Source organism: Pyrus communis, chromosome 12 (assembly GCF_963583255.1).
Source record: "Pyrus communis chromosome 12, drPyrComm1.1, whole genome shotgun sequence".
NCBI lineage: Eukaryota > Viridiplantae > Streptophyta > Magnoliopsida > Rosales > Rosaceae > Pyrus > Pyrus communis.
In genome coordinates, this window is record NC_084814.1 from 24593396 (window position 1) to 24610131 (window position 16736).

General features: G+C 37.2%; 3 protein-coding genes across 3 annotated transcripts; 1 reads left to right on the plus strand and 2 right to left on the minus strand.

Annotated features, from left to right (window-relative positions):
* The first annotated feature begins 1344 nt into the window (after nt 1-1344).
* On the plus strand, nt 1345-2984 carry LOC137710351 (non-specific lipid transfer protein GPI-anchored 10). The gene is made up of 3 exons (XM_068449303.1): nt 1345-1690; nt 1832-1933; nt 2110-2984. The coding sequence occupies exons 1-3, from the start codon at nt 1345-1347 to the stop codon at nt 2259-2261; spliced, it is 600 nt and encodes a 199-aa protein (XP_068305404.1). The 3' UTR covers nt 2262-2984.
* Nucleotides 2633-3991, minus strand: LOC137710350 (uncharacterized). Its single transcript, XM_068449302.1, has 2 exons — nt 3468-3991; nt 2633-2983 (listed from the first exon to the last, which is right to left on the minus strand). The coding sequence occupies exons 1-2, from the start codon at nt 3888-3890 to the stop codon at nt 2810-2812; spliced, it is 597 nt and encodes a 198-aa protein (XP_068305403.1). The 5' UTR covers nt 3891-3991; the 3' UTR covers nt 2633-2809.
* Nucleotides 3992-13531: 9540 nt separating this feature from the next.
* On the minus strand, nt 13532-14915 carry LOC137710352 (uncharacterized). The gene has a single exon (XM_068449304.1). It carries the CDS (start codon nt 14524-14526, stop codon nt 13795-13797), a length of 732 nt encoding a protein of 243 aa, XP_068305405.1. The 5' UTR covers nt 14527-14915; the 3' UTR covers nt 13532-13794.
* Nucleotides 14916-16736: the final 1821 nt, after the last annotated feature.

The following is a 16736-nucleotide window of genomic DNA, read 5'->3' on the forward strand; positions in this document are numbered from 1 at the left end:
AATCAGCACCTATAACCACTGCCTGCATCTCTAGACTGGTTCTAGCAGAAGAGCCGGTTGGAGGAAGTAGCCGGCTTTTACTGGCCTTCTTGTGGAATTTCATTGGAACAAACTTCTTCTTAACCCATGAAGTTGGAGACATGACTTTGCTTTGTTGATCTATCAGCACAGGAAATGATAAGCCATAATAAACCATTATACCATCACCACATATAGAATAGTGATATATATATATATATATATAGCAGCTAATTAGCTAACCGCGTTAATTAAATCTGCTTAGCTTCAGTTCACCTACCAATTAATCGAATCAGATATTTGATTGAAAGTTCTTATCTGTATGATTTTGAGCTGCATAAGCTTTAGGACAGCAAGACGCAAAATTTTGCGTAACAGCAGAGGAAATTGACAGGAATTCATTTTGAAGTTGACAAAAATGGTGAGTCCATTGATGGCCTTAAATATTTCTTGCTCATATTTCCTTTCCTTGTAGTAGTTATCGTGGAAAATTGTAAGTGGAAAATCAGAATCATGAAACAGTAGTGGTCCGACTGTATTGATTTCACTGCAATCACCTTTATGTTGGAGAAATTCGTTTTATCCAGTATTTACATGGAGAACGTACGTGGGGAAGAAAGTGAAGTTTTTAATTTCTAGGTAGAACAATTAAATCATATTAACTGCGCAAATGATTTTCTTTTTGTGCTTGATTATTTTGGATAGTGATCCTTCTAGCTAGCTCCCTTATTTGAAATTGGATTACATTCTTTAAACAAGGAGATAAAATCAAAATTCATATCCTTGGAGGACTCGAATTTCAGTATTGTTCACATGACCAATCTCTCGAAACTTCAGCACTTTGCAATCGATCTAAACCCTAACCCTACTAAGGTATTGAAAAGTACCAAATTCTTAATTGATCGAATTGTTTGTTTTATATCATCTGGAGTTGTGAAATAGTTGCTTGCAAAGACAAGCAAAATTTTGAGGTCAATTTACAAAATTTATTAGAGAACTATTATTGGCACTTCAACAAGGTGATCATGCACTTTTCGATGCGTAATTTTTTCTTAGGAGTGCGAAATGACATTGTTGACATGCCAATAACAGTTTCTTTTCGTTAATCTTTGAAGTTGAATGTACATGTCAGTTTGCACCTTGGGGAAATAGAGCAAGAAGTGCATGTAGCAACAGATGCTCAAAAGACAGCAAGAAATGCATGCAGAGAATAACACACACCATACATGCAGAAGAAACTCATCACATTCAAAACATGCAGAATTCGTCTATTTAATTTACACCTTATTTGGTCATTTTTAAACTCTTCTACATGAGAACACAACAATGGCTTCCCCTAACAGCTCTCTGCTTCAAGATCCTTTCTCCATTTCCTCTCTGACTCTACTCCTCTTTCTCGTTTCCCTTCCGCCACCCGTCCTCTCACAAAACCCTACCATTGCTCAATGCACCACGCAGCTTCTTCCACTGGCCCCATGTGTGCCGTTCGTGCAAGGCATTGGCATGTCGCCCGCACAATCATGCTGTGACAACCTCAAGCTGCTCTACAGCCAGCAGCCAGAGTGCCTTTGCCTTTTCCTCAACGATACTACCGTGAGCACATTCCCTATCAACACCACTCGTGCTCTCCAGCTTCCCGTTGTTTGTAGCCTTCAAGTCAACATCTCTACTTGTTCGGGTAATTTCTGATTTTGAAGAAAAATAGGGTTTTTTTTTACGATTCTGAGTCCAGCTCTGTTCACTGTTCTGTGTCATTACATAATCTTACATGAATTCATATTATTCTAATCTTTTTTCGAACTTTTTGCTGCAGGTGCAGGGATACCTGTACTTGTGCCTTCTAGTTCACCTAGTTCTCAAGATCCCCCTCTGGGGAAAAACACCAACTCATCTGCTGCTAATTCTACAATTGCTGGTAGGAAAAAATAAAAATGTCTAACTCTTGTGCAATCCCTCTAATTTTACAAAATATATAATGCCTCAAAAATTAAATAACAATCTAAACGTAATTTGAGTTCGCTTATTTTAGTCTTTTTACTATCCCCTCTAAGTTCTTGAATTCGGGCTTGGTATTTTTTTTTGGGATTTCAGCCACTCCAATGCCTCAAACTGCACCAATACCCAAAACGATGGGGTTAGGGTTTAGCAGAACTGCAAATGCTGGGACCAAATTGAAGATGGGAAGTTATCTTGCAGTGGCTTTCGCTGTGGCAGGTTTTCCAGTGGCAGGCGTTCCATTTTAAACATGATCATATTTATACCACCATATTAATATCTGGATGGTTTTTTATGTTGTGTTTAGAGATTTTACTTATAACTTAGGACCGAGAGTTTATTTCATTACGGTTTTATTTAGATAGCATCGAACTTCTATTGATTTGAATAAAAACAGTGGTGACTGTCAAATTATATATGGGATCTCAGCTTACTTAGGTTTTGTTTAAGTGTTGTGGAACTGTTTTTCGATGGTGCAAACCAGAGATGATAGACCGGCCTACAGTGAGCAGAGATTATGCCCTGTTATCAGAAGTATACACCCGTGTGTGATGAGAGATGTAGACACATGTGTATACACCCGGTAACACACAAGTTTTCTCTACTTCAAACAGATACATCCACAAACAATGCTATCTCTGACAATTTGATAAACATCGTACAAGATCATAAAATACAATTCAGAAAGAAAGAAAAAAAGATGTTTAGATGTGGAAAGTCACCTTACAAACAGAGATATTTAACTACGACAGACTGTTTGTTTGCCTAGGATTGTATCACGTATTTCATTGAGAAACTATTCCAAACTAGGAGCCACTTCGGTTGGGTTGGATTCGAAGACATCCGGGTTGGATGCCTCCGGTTCTTCCAAAAACTCCCGAGACTGGAACGAATCTTTGTAGACTGGAGTCTCCTTGAAATCAGTTGCTCCTTCATTGTAAGAAGTAGCAGCAACTAAACAAGCAATAAGCTGCAGGCAAAAACAAAAACAAACAAACGGACGGGGGTCAAACATTAGCGTTCAATTTGTAAAGAACGTAAGTGGGCGGGAAATTTACGTACACAAGGAATGCCACAACTACGGTATTTTAATCTAATTATGCATTGTTATGTATTTTAACTTATCCGCATTGCAGTGTATATATCGACAAAGAAGTGCACCCTTAACTAGTGTCTATCAAGTTGTGATTAACGAACTTTCGTGGTACACAATTATAATTGGATCTATTTGTTTTTATTCATTATTTAAGGATCATTCTAGCAAAATAATCAATCAAATTGGTAATTGCTTAGTTGATTCATAAGTACCATATAAATAGACGGTTCATTAATAAAATCTAAATTATTTTGAAATCATCGATTTGTTACATACAAGTCATTGAACATAAACACCCAACATTAAATTAAGGACAAAAATTGATGAACGAATTAACAAAGAGCAGTAGTGAACGAACCGCAAAGCCAATACCAAAAGCCCACAAGTACTCCACAAAGAATCCAAGCCAGTCCCATTTTTCACCTTCCCAAAAGCAAGGCTCATCCCCGGGAAGCTTAGGCAAGAAATACCCATCATCAACGTTTCCCACAGCCCCACCACCGACGTTTTCAATCTCAGCCGTTCGTTGCGACCCCATCATGTCTTGTTCTTGGTCTCTGGTGGTTGTGTTGCTCCTCCTGTTCTTGCCGTCGGTCCTTCCAGTTCTGGACGTGAATCTCTTGGCTGCCACCACGTGAAGGGCTCTTCTGGAGGAGGGAGGGAAGAGGAGCTGGCGTTGTGAGGAGAGGTTGGTGTAGGGATACTGTCTGGTGGTGGAGCTGCTGTAAAGGACTCTAGCTCCGCCGGTGGAACTTCCACTGTTGGCCATGGCTAGAGCCATGAGGGAGGAGAGTGAGAATCCCTGTGCTCTTAGCAGCTCAAAGCTAAATGATCAGAGTCCAAATATCTCTTCAGCGTGTGTGGATGAGATAATGAGCGTGGGAAGATGATAATGGATGTTTTTCTATAAACTTGACCAGATTTGTTTTCCATATTGGATCATCCGGTCCGTCCACTTTGGTCCAGTTAGTAAACTATTGTTCCATCTTATGAGCCCAAGCAGTGATGTGGTGTATTGTTTATTTTCTCATACTTAATTTGATTTGGCTTGCCAAAGTGGTCCTGAAATTGACATCTCCTCAATTTGGTCCGTAATAATAAAAATCGATAGAAGTGGTCTTTGAGTTTGTCTACCATAAATAATTTTGGTCGTTTCGTGAAAATCTGTCAATATCCTCGTTAAGTGGAGGGGTTAGTTTGACAAAAATACCCTTATAAATGTGCTCACGTGATCGTTCATGTGACAATATAGCGAGGGTATTGGCAAATTTTTCAGGAAATGACCAAAATGATTTATAGTGGACAAATTTAGAGACCACTTCTACCAATTTTTATTGTCATGGACCAAAATAAAGAATTATGTCAATCTCATGGACCATTTTAGATTAAAAAAAAAAAAAAAAAAAAAAGAAGCCATATTTGTTTTTTATTCAACGATATTTTACATTAGGAAGTGAGGGATTATGCAACAACATTTTATATTAAACGGTATGAGATTTGTATTAAAGTCGCACAATAAGTCTGTCATAATAATTTAATATCAAAGTCGATTCTTATGAAAATCAAACTTAAAAATTCTCACTTTACAAATGAAAAGAAAATTACACTAAGCCTGTAATTCTAATAACTTTTCTAGCTCTTATTAATGATAAAGAAATCGAACAAGTCTTTGTGGTGATCCAAAATGGTGAAGCGGCATGTAAGTTAGGTTTAAGGTTTGATTACTGTAATTACACAATAAAATGTGGAAGACTGAAATAAATTAGGATGTAATTAAATTTATTTTTTGCTTATAGGAAGTAAATCTCCTTAATTTGTGTATTTATATATTGCTAAACCCTAAACTTATAATTGGATTGGATCAAAATAAATAGGAAATGCTCTATAGGGCTTCTTAGGGTTTCCTAAGTATCACTAGGAGAGCTACGGCAAGTCAGAGTCCGGCGGTAGCGTTGAAGTCAAGTTAAACCTTTGGAATTTGTGGTGTTTACGGATCTTGTGTCCCATTGGATGTTAGTCCGGCTTGTCCAGCTTGTTGGAGACCAGTTTTGGTGGGCAGTCAATCGTAGTTGGCGAGTCGTCCAAAGGTTCATGGACGACATGGTAGAGAACTTTGCAGCGCGGTTGGCGCTGACCATAGAGAAGCAGTGAATAGTGGTGATTAATGATAATGAAGGCTTTCTTCTCAAGACGACTAAGGTCTTCTAGTTATGGAGGTTTACGATTTTTTGGGTTTGATTTGAATGTTGTGCCAGTTGGTGAGGACGTTTCCCCTAATCATAAGCCTCAATTAAGCTATGGGTCCCCCCTCCCCGGGTGTGGCCAATAGTGGGTTGGAACTTTGTGGGCCTCGACTTTTCTCCCAATCAGGGCCGAGTTAGCAATCTGCCCCTATGGACCACAGTGTGAACCATAACCAATTGGCAGACGCTTCGGGTTTTTCTAAGGTTGGGACTTTTGAACTGGGCTCGAATCCTTTCAATCTAATGCCTATTATTGAGCAGCTCCAACAGAAAGGAAGGAAGAAATCACGTAGACATCACAGAAATGGTGGTTTTCTAATGGGTAGCTTGCTATCCATTCCCTAAGATAAGCTTAGGTCGCCATTACCAAAGCTTGGAAAACGTCTTCAAAGGGAAGGTCAGGAGCTTGAGGCCCCTCCCAGATGACGTAGGAAACTCATGGATAAGGTGGAGTCTATTATTTTATTGGCGGAGGTTGACAAAGATCAACCATGACGGAATAAATAAGTTGCTTGAGTTGGAACTGCCGGGGGCTTGGGAACCTCCGTGCAGAAGTAATATTAACCAAGGGAAGAGACTTTTTTGGTACGAGGAGGCTTGGAACATGCACGAGGGTTGTGCTGAGGTGGTCAAAAATGGGTAGGATTTAAATGTGGAGGGCTCGCCAATATTTCAGGTTACAGAGAAAATTAAAGCAACAAGGATGATGTTGACAAATTGGGCTTGTAGTAATGCCAGGACAAGGCCACGAGAAATTAGGGAAGCTAAAGACAAGTTTACCAGTCTGTTGGGTCATCCTTTCACGGTAGAGTTTATTGAATAAAAGAAATCCCTTATTGGAAGGTTGAATTTCTGCTTGAACAAGAGGAATTATTTTGGCGCCAAAGGGCGAAGGAGAATTGAGTCAGGCTCGATGATCGCAACACTATGTACTTCCACCAGAAAGCTAATAGAAGACAAAAGCAAAATTGGCTACATGGGCTGTTGGATGACAAGGGTTTGTGGCATGAGGACCGATGTGGTATGGAACGTGTGGTGGTTAATTATTTTACCACATTATTCAAGTCTAATGAGGTTGTTGATTTTGAAGATATTCTATGCAATGTTGCACCGTCGATTACGGAATAGATGAATTCTGAACTTGGGAGGCCTATCACGGATAAGGAGGTGAAATGTGTTGTTTTTCAAATGCATCACACTAAGGCTCCTGGTCCTGATGGTATGTCACCTGGTTTCTATCAAAAGCATTAGGCGACTGTAGGGGCTGATGTTTGTAATGGCATTCGAGAAATGGTGTCATGGGAGCATATCTTTCGCAAAATCAATTAGACACACATTACTCTGATTCCCAAAGTCAAGGAAGCAACTAAGATGTCTCAGTTACGTCCTAGTAGCCTCTCTAATGTGTTGTATAGAATTTTGGCGAAAGTTTTAGCGAATAGATTGAAGACTATTCTCCCTCTTATCATTTCATCTACTCATAGTGCTTTCATTCCAGGAAGGTTGATTTCAAATAATTATTTAGTAGCAGCGGAGGTTGCTCACTACATGCATAAAAGGGCTTCAAGGTTGAATGGGCTCATGGCTTTGAAACTGGATATTAGCAAGGCGTGTGATAGACTAGATTGAAGTTTTTTGGAGGCTATAATGAGGCGCATGGGTTTCTCTTTAAGATGGATCCATACGATAAAGATATGTATGTTTACCGTGATCTATTCTTTCAAGCTGAATGGTGATCCAGTTGGGTATGTGTAACCTGGTAGGGGAGTTTGAAAAGGGGATCCACTTTCCCCCTATTTATTTGTTATGTGTGTCGAAGGTGTATCGGCTCTCCTCACGACGGCAGAAGCTGATGGCGTTTTGAAGGGTATTAAGGTGTGTCGCCAAACCTCATTGCTAATTGTTTGGGAGTGAAGATAATGGATTTCACAATGGGTATTTGGGTTTACCAGTCCTTATAAAAAGTCAAATAATGAAGCTTTTTCGTATGTTAAGGATAAGTTTTGGAAGAAACTTCAAAGTTGGCGTGGGGGCTTGTTGAGATGTGCATGTCGAGAGAAGCTTGTAAAGACAGTGGTTCAAGCACTCCCTATGTATTCTATGCAATGCTTTGTTCTTCCCAAATCGTTCTATGAAGAACTAAATGTAATGATTGCACGATTTTGGTGGAGTGCTGATCTGGGTAAGAGGAAAATCGATTAGCTCAACTAGAGACAACTAAATGTCCCTATGTATTCTATGCAATGCTTTGTTCTTCCCAAATCGTTCTATGAAGAACTGAATGTAATGATTGCACGATTTTGATGGAGTGCTGATCTGGGTAAGAGGAAAATCGATTAGCTCAACTAGAGACAACTGTGTAAGCCTAAATTTGAAAGTGGGTTGGGATTTAGGGACTTTTATGCTTTCAACCTAGCACTATTGACGAAACAAGCTTGGAGGTTTACCCACCAACCTGAGTCCCTCACATATCATGTGTTTAAGGCGTGGTACTTCCCAAATACTGAGTTTCTTAATGCTCTGGTTAATGCCAATGGGTCGTATGTCTGGAGGAGTATTGCGGCTGCAAGGCATGTGATAATTAAGGGGCATTGTTGGCAAGTGGGCGATGAGGTGAATATCAAGATTTGGCATGATAACTGGCTACCGAAAGATTCATATTTTAAAGTGCTAAGTCATCCACCGGTGAATTGGGATACGGAGGCTACAGTGGACAAGCTTATAGTGTCACATTCGCAGAATTGGAATGTTGAGCTGTTTCAACAGTTATTCTTTCAGGAAGAGATGGAGCGAATCCTACATATTCCGTTAAGCTTCCGGACAGTTGGAGACAGACGAGTTTGGCACTACGAGCGTCATGGGAAATTCTCGGTGCGAAGTGCTTATCATGTTGCGAGGGATATTGTATCTAAGGGTGGGGATGGTGTGAGCATCTGTGCTTCTTTGCTGGATGATGGCCGCGACAGGTTATGGAGGAAGCTGTGGAATGCTTGTGTACCAGGGAAAGTAAAGATTTGTGCATGAAGGGCATGTTTGGATGCTCTTCCTACAAAGTTAAATCTTCTTAAACAGAAAGTGATTGTGGAGAGACTCTGTGTGCTTTGTGGGTCGTTTGATGAATCGACAGAACACGTGTTAAGAGATTGTAGTTTGGCTAAGGCTACGTGGTTTGGAGGGCTGGGTTTTCGATCTGTCGATAGAGATGATCAACAGTTTTTGCAATGGTTATATCCAATCTTTCTCCTCGGGTTTTAAGCTACATTTGATGATCATTTGGATGCTATGGAAAAGCAGGAATAATGTGGTGTGGAATGAAGCAGGGTTGTCGCCACAGGAAGTGGTGGTCCGGTCAGAGAGTTGGTTGCAGGAGTATCAAAAATGACACAAGTCGGCTTCGAAGAAATCCAACCGTCCTGTCTAACGGTGGAGTAAGCCCAGTGTTGGCTGGGTTAAATGCAATTTTGATGGTGCCTGGGTTCAACATGAGATGAGACGTGGCTTGGGGTTGTTCTGCAGGATCATGAAAGAGTTCTCTTAGCAGCTGCAACTAGCTTTAGTGGAAGGACTAGTTCTGCATTCGAGGTTAAGTTGTTTGCTACTCGTTAAGCGTTGTTGTTGGTCCAAGAGTGTTGTCCAAGTTGTTGGCCTCCCTTGTCACCTCACTTCTTTCTCTCATTCAAAATCATTTCATCTCGCACAATTCCTAAGTGATGAAATAAGAACTCATCTTTTTCCTTTTTTGATTACCTTCCTCGTGTTTGTATAACACATAATCCATTCAATTTCTAAAAAGGTTACCTAATCCTTAAACTTTGTTAGGAATCCTTCATCAGTGGTTGTGAATGACTCTCAATCTTTTTACTAATCCTGATTGTTTTTTTTTTTGTTGTTATGCTAATAAAGAGAGTTGAGTTTCCACCATAAAACCAATTAGCATTACATATAAATCCAATTACTATTACCACATGCGAGATTTTTTTAATTTCCGATATAAAATTCACTCTCAACAGCTTACACTATTGAATTCAAATTAATTTTGGATGGAAAAAACTTAAAAAACACCATAAAAATGATGTAAGAATCCACCACATTTTGATTCCCGCATTTGATTCTGTTCTACCTTGATTTGTTGGCAAGCAACCAATTAGATATGAAATTTGTATTTCATTATCGTGTTTCAGAAAAATAGTGTTTCATATTAGCAGATATATTATTGGAGGATAGTCCTGCTAGTTTAAAATCATATTACACTAACGAACATACGAACAAACTATAAAGATTATTTGATTAATGAAGAAACAAAGAAAGCCGAAAAAACTACAAACTGAAGAAGCTATATTGTGTTTGACTTGTTATTCTAGAGTTACAAAGTATATCATATATATATATATATATATATATATATATATATATATATATATATATATAACCAACCTAGCCTAGTTGGCAAGGAAACAAAACCCTAAAACCAACATTGCTTTGTCACTTTTATTTCCAAAGTTTATAGTGGTGACCTCTTTCTACCCTGAGTCTGGTTAAAAGCCCCAACAAGATTGTACTTTTGTTTTTTGGTCAGAAGTTTACTTTTATTTTCAATTTTATTCTCTTTGTATGAACTCTTGATATCTTTAATAAATATCATATTTGTTCTAAAAAAAAGTGATACGAACTTGCACTTGTAAAAGTAAATTATGAGTATGAAAATCACCTGATTAGTCGGAAAAGAAATGCTAAATCTACACCTGTGTCCTCTTGAGAATTGAAATATAATCAATGACCTCCATTACTACCTTCATCTGCACTGTTCAAAGATATGAGCATTTTAGTTGTGCTTTGAAAAAAGAAGTCATGAAAACGATAGCAAAACCATTAAGCTCTTCACGTCGAATGACCTACCCCACCATCCCTTCCCTCCTATTTTTGAATCACACCCCCACAAAATTCAAAATACATTTTTCACAGTCGTGGGAAAACAAAATCAGCCGTGATTCACTCAAAATAAGTCATAACAGACTAATTTAGGAGGTGTGTTCAATTGAGATTTTGATGGATTGATAAATTCATAGATTTTGATAGAGTTTTGATTTGTAGAGATTCTATGTAAAATTTTAATTTAGCTCATTCAAAATCTCAAGAGTTAAGGTGGAATATGAAAACACAATGCGGAGAAATTTACTCAAATTCCTCAACTTTTTATTAATTGAGTATACATAAAATATTATAAACCCTTGGGTTCTTTAGAGAAAGACCCTTGAAACTCATATTTTCAAACAAAAACCCAACTAATATTAAACATTCAAATAAAACCCAAATTTCAAATAGACTACAATCTAGATAAATATATAACCAATTATTACAACATATTTACAACTTATGCCACAAAACCCTAATTATCTCTATTAATTAATAAAACACGCATTGTCAACCAAAATCCTATGAAATCCAACTCTCTAATTAAAACAGAACATGAATAAGAAATGTAATTTCACACAACTAAATTTTATTGTTTTTTTTTTCAAAATCTCACCTACATGTAATCCTAACATATCCCTAATTAAAAAAAAAAAACATTCCCACTCCATTCTCTATCATTCTCTTCCTCTCTCCTTCTATTTTAAAAACAAAAATAAAAAAATTTCTCACACACTTTGTGTGCCCATATACTAGTGTTAATAAATATTATTACTCGCCCTAATTATGATTAGCAATTAGCCCCATATGGAAAATTTACCTTTTTTGTTTCATAAATATTATTAATATATATACCCATATTCATAAACAATTATAGGCACATTTTTTGTATGAAAAGAAAGGATCCTTTGTATAATAAGTTATTTTGCATCAAATAATATTGTTTGATAAAATAAAATAAAAAGAATCAATTAATATTCTTTTATTTTGTAGGTAAATTATTTTACACAGATTATTACCTACATTAGCCATTTTGATTTGTTATTATATACACGTGTCAAAAATAATATATCTATATTTATATGTAAAGCATAAGTGTAACATCCCATATCGCTCAGGGGAGTGGATCATGTAAGCCTTATATTTATATTCCCATCTCTACTTAGCACGAAGCCTTTTGGGAGCTCACTGGCTTCGGGTTCCATCGGAACTCCGAAGTTAAGCGAGTTCGCGCGAAAGCAATCCCAGGATGGGTGACCCACTGGGAAGTTCTTGTCTGAGTTCCTAGAAACAAAACCGTGAAGGCGTGGTCAGGGTCCAAAGCGGACAATATCATGTTATAGCGGAGTCGAGCTCGGGATGTGGTGGGGGCCCAGGCCAGGATGTGACAATTTGTAACATCCCACATCGTCCAAGGAAGTGGATCATGTAAGCCTTATATGTATATTCCCATCTCTACCTAGTACGAGGCCTTTTGGGAGCTCACTGGCTTCGGGTTCCATCAGAACTCCGAAGTTAAGCGAGTTCACACGAGAGCAATCCCAAGATGGGTGACCCACTGGGAAGTTCTCGTCTGAGTTCCCAGAAACAAAATCATGAGGGCGTGGTCGAGGCCCAAAGCAGACAATATCATGCTATGGCGGAGTCGAGCCCGGGATGTGGTTGGGGCCCAGGCCGGGATGTGACAATTTGGTATCAGAGCCAATCCCTAGTCGGAAGTGTGCCGACGAGGACGTCAGGCCCCTAAGAGGGGTAGATTGTAACATCCCACATCGCCTAGGGGAGTGGTAAGCCTTATATGTATATTCCCATCTCTACCTAGAAAGAGGCCTTTTGGGAGCTCACTGGCTTCGGGTTCCATTGGAACTCAGAAGTTAAGCGAGTTCGTGCAAGAGCAATCCCAGGATAGGTGATCCACTAGGAAGTCCTCGTCTGAGTTCCTAGAAACAAAACCGTGAAGGCGTGGTCGGGGCCCAAAGCAGACAATATCGTGCTATGGCGGAGTCGAGCCCGGGATGTGACAATAAGTAAATTAAATTTTTATTAAAATAAAAAATAGGTAAATTATAAATGCATTATTTACTTATAAGAATTAAACAATAGGTAACTTATATTCTAGGTACATTATGTTTCTTAAAAAAAAAAATTGAAATTCATACACAAAAAGTAGTACATATATTATCCTTTCAATCAAATTACATTCCTTTATTTTGTAGGTAATTTTTTTAAAAGCATTATTACAGGGCACATTTTACTATATATATGCAAATATATATTAGTTTTAGTACGAATTATATATTGTAGGTACATTATGTTTGTACAAAAAAAACAATAGGTAAATTAAAATTCATAAACAAAAAGTAGTAGATATATTATTTTTTAATCAACTTACATACCTTTATTTTGTAGGTAAATCATTTTACATGCATTATTACATATATTGGGTATATTTTAGTAATATATATGTGCAATTATATTTTATTATATCAAATGTAGATAAATTAATATTGAATTAAATAAATTTTTTTTATTTTATAGGTAAATTATTTTGCATGTATTATTACATATATTGGGAATTTTATTACTAACACATATGTCCAAACAATTATGAAATATAAAGGAAAGTATAACATTAATGTTTTATTTATTTATTTTTTGCTAGAAGCATTAACATACAATTTGTTATGATATATTAATATGAAATGAATTTAAACATTAATACATTTTTTTCTAGTAATCCCTCCCTTCAAATCTGCATAGAATTAAATGTATTACATTAAAATTGTAATTAGGGGTATTTTAAACATCTGGAAAATGCAAAATGTGTAAAGTCAAACAAAATTAATGAATTTGTTTATGTAGAGCCTAGTCATTAAGTTTTATTCAAGTAAAAAGACTATGTCGGGTTTTATGTAAAAAAACTTGAGTTTCAAGAGCTAAAATCATATTTTATTTAAACTCTTTTGGATCCTAAGTGAATACATCAAACTTTATAAGAATTTTAATAAACCAACTTAAAATCTTAATTGGATGCCCGCTCTAATCACTTAAAATCCTAATTTTAATATTCTTGAGTTTAATTAAAACCTCTCAAAATCTCAGTTGAATACTATCCAAATCACTAATTAATATATAAATTTCTAAACAATATCAGAATTATTACAAATATATAGGTCTATGCATTCTTATGTGCATACAGTTATTAAAGATATTTTGATACATGAAACAATATAAAAAAAAAAAAATTAGAACGAATATCTATTAAAGATATTTTGATATATGAACTGCATAAAAAATTTAGAACGAATATCTTTGTGCCAAGTAACATCTTACAGAAACAAGTAAAACAATATAACCATGTTTTGTTCAAATCCACAAAATTTCCATTTCCCTTGCTTTCTGTCAAGTTTTACAACCTATATCATATGAACATCTGCATGTCTAGCGCGTAAAATGAAACAAAACCCATTTTACGCATGCAGCGGGCCGGGGGTTTAACCAAAACCCTTCGGCATGCCGCCCGAAACGTTTCTACGAAGCGGAAAGCGACTCGGTCCGCCACGAATCATCCGAAACGCCGCCGCCGGAGTAATCAAACAAACCGCCTAACGCCAAGTACTCCTCCCCGCCAATATAACTGTCATTAATAAATTCAGAGTCGCCACCGATTCCGAAATCGAACGAGTCGTAGCTTGGAATCATGTCGTTATCGAACCCTACCATGCCATCAAATCCAAAGGCCTCGAAACCACTCTCGGTGAAATCAGCGGCCTCGATTTTTTCCTCCTCATTTGCTCCATTGGTCGGTGGGAGACCAAGCTCGTCGTCCGAAGCTTCCAGAAGGTAACCAAGCTCTGGTTGCGTCGACTCGCCTGAAGCCGACGTGTCTTCGGACGCGGGAAATGCCGGAACTTGTATCTCCTCCTCGAAGCTCTTAATCACCGAGTCAAGGTCTTGAATCTCCGGGACGGCGTCCGAGTCGTCCAGGATGTTAAGTAGGTCGTCTTGTATCAGCTTGACCTCCGCCGACCCCATACCAAACTCGTCCGAGTTAACTCGGTCGGGAGTCTGAGTCGATGACTCGCCCGAGTTAATATCCGAGTTGTTCGATTCATCTCCGGTGGAGCCCGACTCGTGGGAGCTGGCAACCGAGTTGCTCGAGTCGACTCGGATGAGTTTTGTATCGGGTTGGGTGCTATTGGCTTCTGAGTTGTCCGAGTCATCTCGGGCTCGCTTCCTATTGTGGTTGCTTGTGTCATCCATTTTCTACACCAATGAGAAAATAGAAAAGTGGGTTTTAGGTTTGATTCTAAAGGGGAACAAACAAAGCCCAAATCTAGGATTGTGTTTTCTAGAGAGAGAGACACACACAAGGGAAAAAAGGCTGAGAGAGAAGGATTAGGGTTTTAGGGGGAAAAGTGGTGGTGGGCAAGTACAATAAGTGAAGTGGTGGGAGGTGGTATATATAGTTGGACAAGGAGGCAAATATTAGCTAACGTCTTTTCTAGAGAGAGAAAGTTGCTTGGGAGATGGGAAAAAGATGGTTGGAGAGAGAGAAAGATGGGATAGCGGATGAGAAAAGGAGAGAAAATTAGCAAATTCTTAGGGGACCTCAAGAAAAGAGAAAGAGGGTGCAAAAAGCAAATGGCATTTCGAAGACTTGAGGAAGGTGTGAGAGAGTTGAATTGTGGAAGGGGATATATAATGGAGAGAGAAATTTAGGGTTTGGATTTGGTATTCAAATTTAATAATGGAAGAAAACCGGTAGGCGCGGGCATTGCGTAGGAATGAAACCCCTTACGCAAGTCTCTCACTTTTTTTAAATAAAGAAAGTCAATTTTCTTTAATTCTTAAATTTTGTTTTTGGTCAATATTTATTTATGTTTGCCAACTTTTTGTAAGGGGTGTGCTATTCACACATCCCTTTTTACTTCTCACATACCCCTTGTCAATTTCTGTTCGTTGATTTTCTTCATTTCATCCGATCTGACAGCTGAAAATTAAAAGAGTGTGAAAAAGTAAAAAGGGTTGTGTGGATATCACACCCCTTTTGTAATCTCTAACCAATATATGCTTACACAAAGCATGTGTGATATTTTTTATTTTTTGTCTTTAAAATTGAAGGAGGGTGAAAGATTGAGAAAAAACATGGAGTGGGAAGAGAGGGAGAGAGATTTGTTTTTTATTTTTTTTAAAATTAGAGATGATACAATTATCTGTAGGTGAGGTTTAAACAAAATATAACAATTTTGTTTTGTGAAATTACGTTGTTATCCTTATTTATTATTATTATTATTATTATTTTGTTGCGATAGAAGATAAAAATGTCTCATCACCTTCTTTTGGTTAACAAAAAGAATTTCATTAATACGTAATTTAGATAAAATGTTAGGTTGATATTTTTAATTTTTTGTTTTGTAGATTTAATATATTTAATTTAGAAATTTGAGGTGCGTTGAGGACCCACGGAGTTGGGTGAAATCCTGTGGTTGGTTTTGCTTTTTCACCTTTTTTGTTTTTATTTATATATTTTTTTAATTTTTCTATTTGCTTGGGTCGGCTTGCTTGAGATAGGATGGGAGTGGTGATGAGGATTTTTGGCTTTACCTGTCTTTGTTTGTTCTTGACGATTTCTTGCTTGATTAAGGTCTTATTATAGTAAAACCTTCAACAAAATCAATTGCTTTATTTGATAAGTTATTTGTTTGGAGTTAAAATTCAAGAACACGATCAATGTTTAGACATTTTCCTTAATTAACTGTTCTTGCCGTCAATCAGTCAATGCCAATGGTTTTATGGATAAATGGACATTAAGGATTTTCAAAATGATTTTTCCAATGAATCATTTGAAACTGAGTTCTCTCTTAAATATATTCATCTAATCATTTTCCAGTTTTCGTATCTAAATTTGTAGTACATTCCTAACATATTTTAAGACCATTTCACAAAATTTAAAAGTCCCCCGTCCAAGATAGAGAATTAATTTCTTAGTTTGGCATAGAAATATCCTGCCTTCTTGAGGGAAATAAAATATACATAGACCCTAGAACGCCGCCCGCGTATGCAGACTAATAAGAACTATCTCTTTTTTTCTTTTTCTTTTTAAAAAAAAAAAAAAAAAAAAAAAAAAAAACCAGCTGATAATTTCGTCACGTCAGTATATTTTTATGGATGTTAAGAGGATTCACAGAGGCCTTTTAACATATATATGGCTACCATCGTGTGGTTCGTCAGCATCAGAAATTAAACTCAAGACTTACCGTGTAAAATACAGACCTAAAATTTATCCCTAACTATTAAATCACCCGATAATGGCTAAGAAATTGAAAGACATGACGTCATGTTATTGGTATAAAATACACTGAAACTTAAATCATCTTATAACAAGTAAAAACTTGACTCAGACAACTTAATTAGGTCCGATCACCTTATCAGATGGTATATTATTAGTCACTTTCGAAATAGATGTTTCA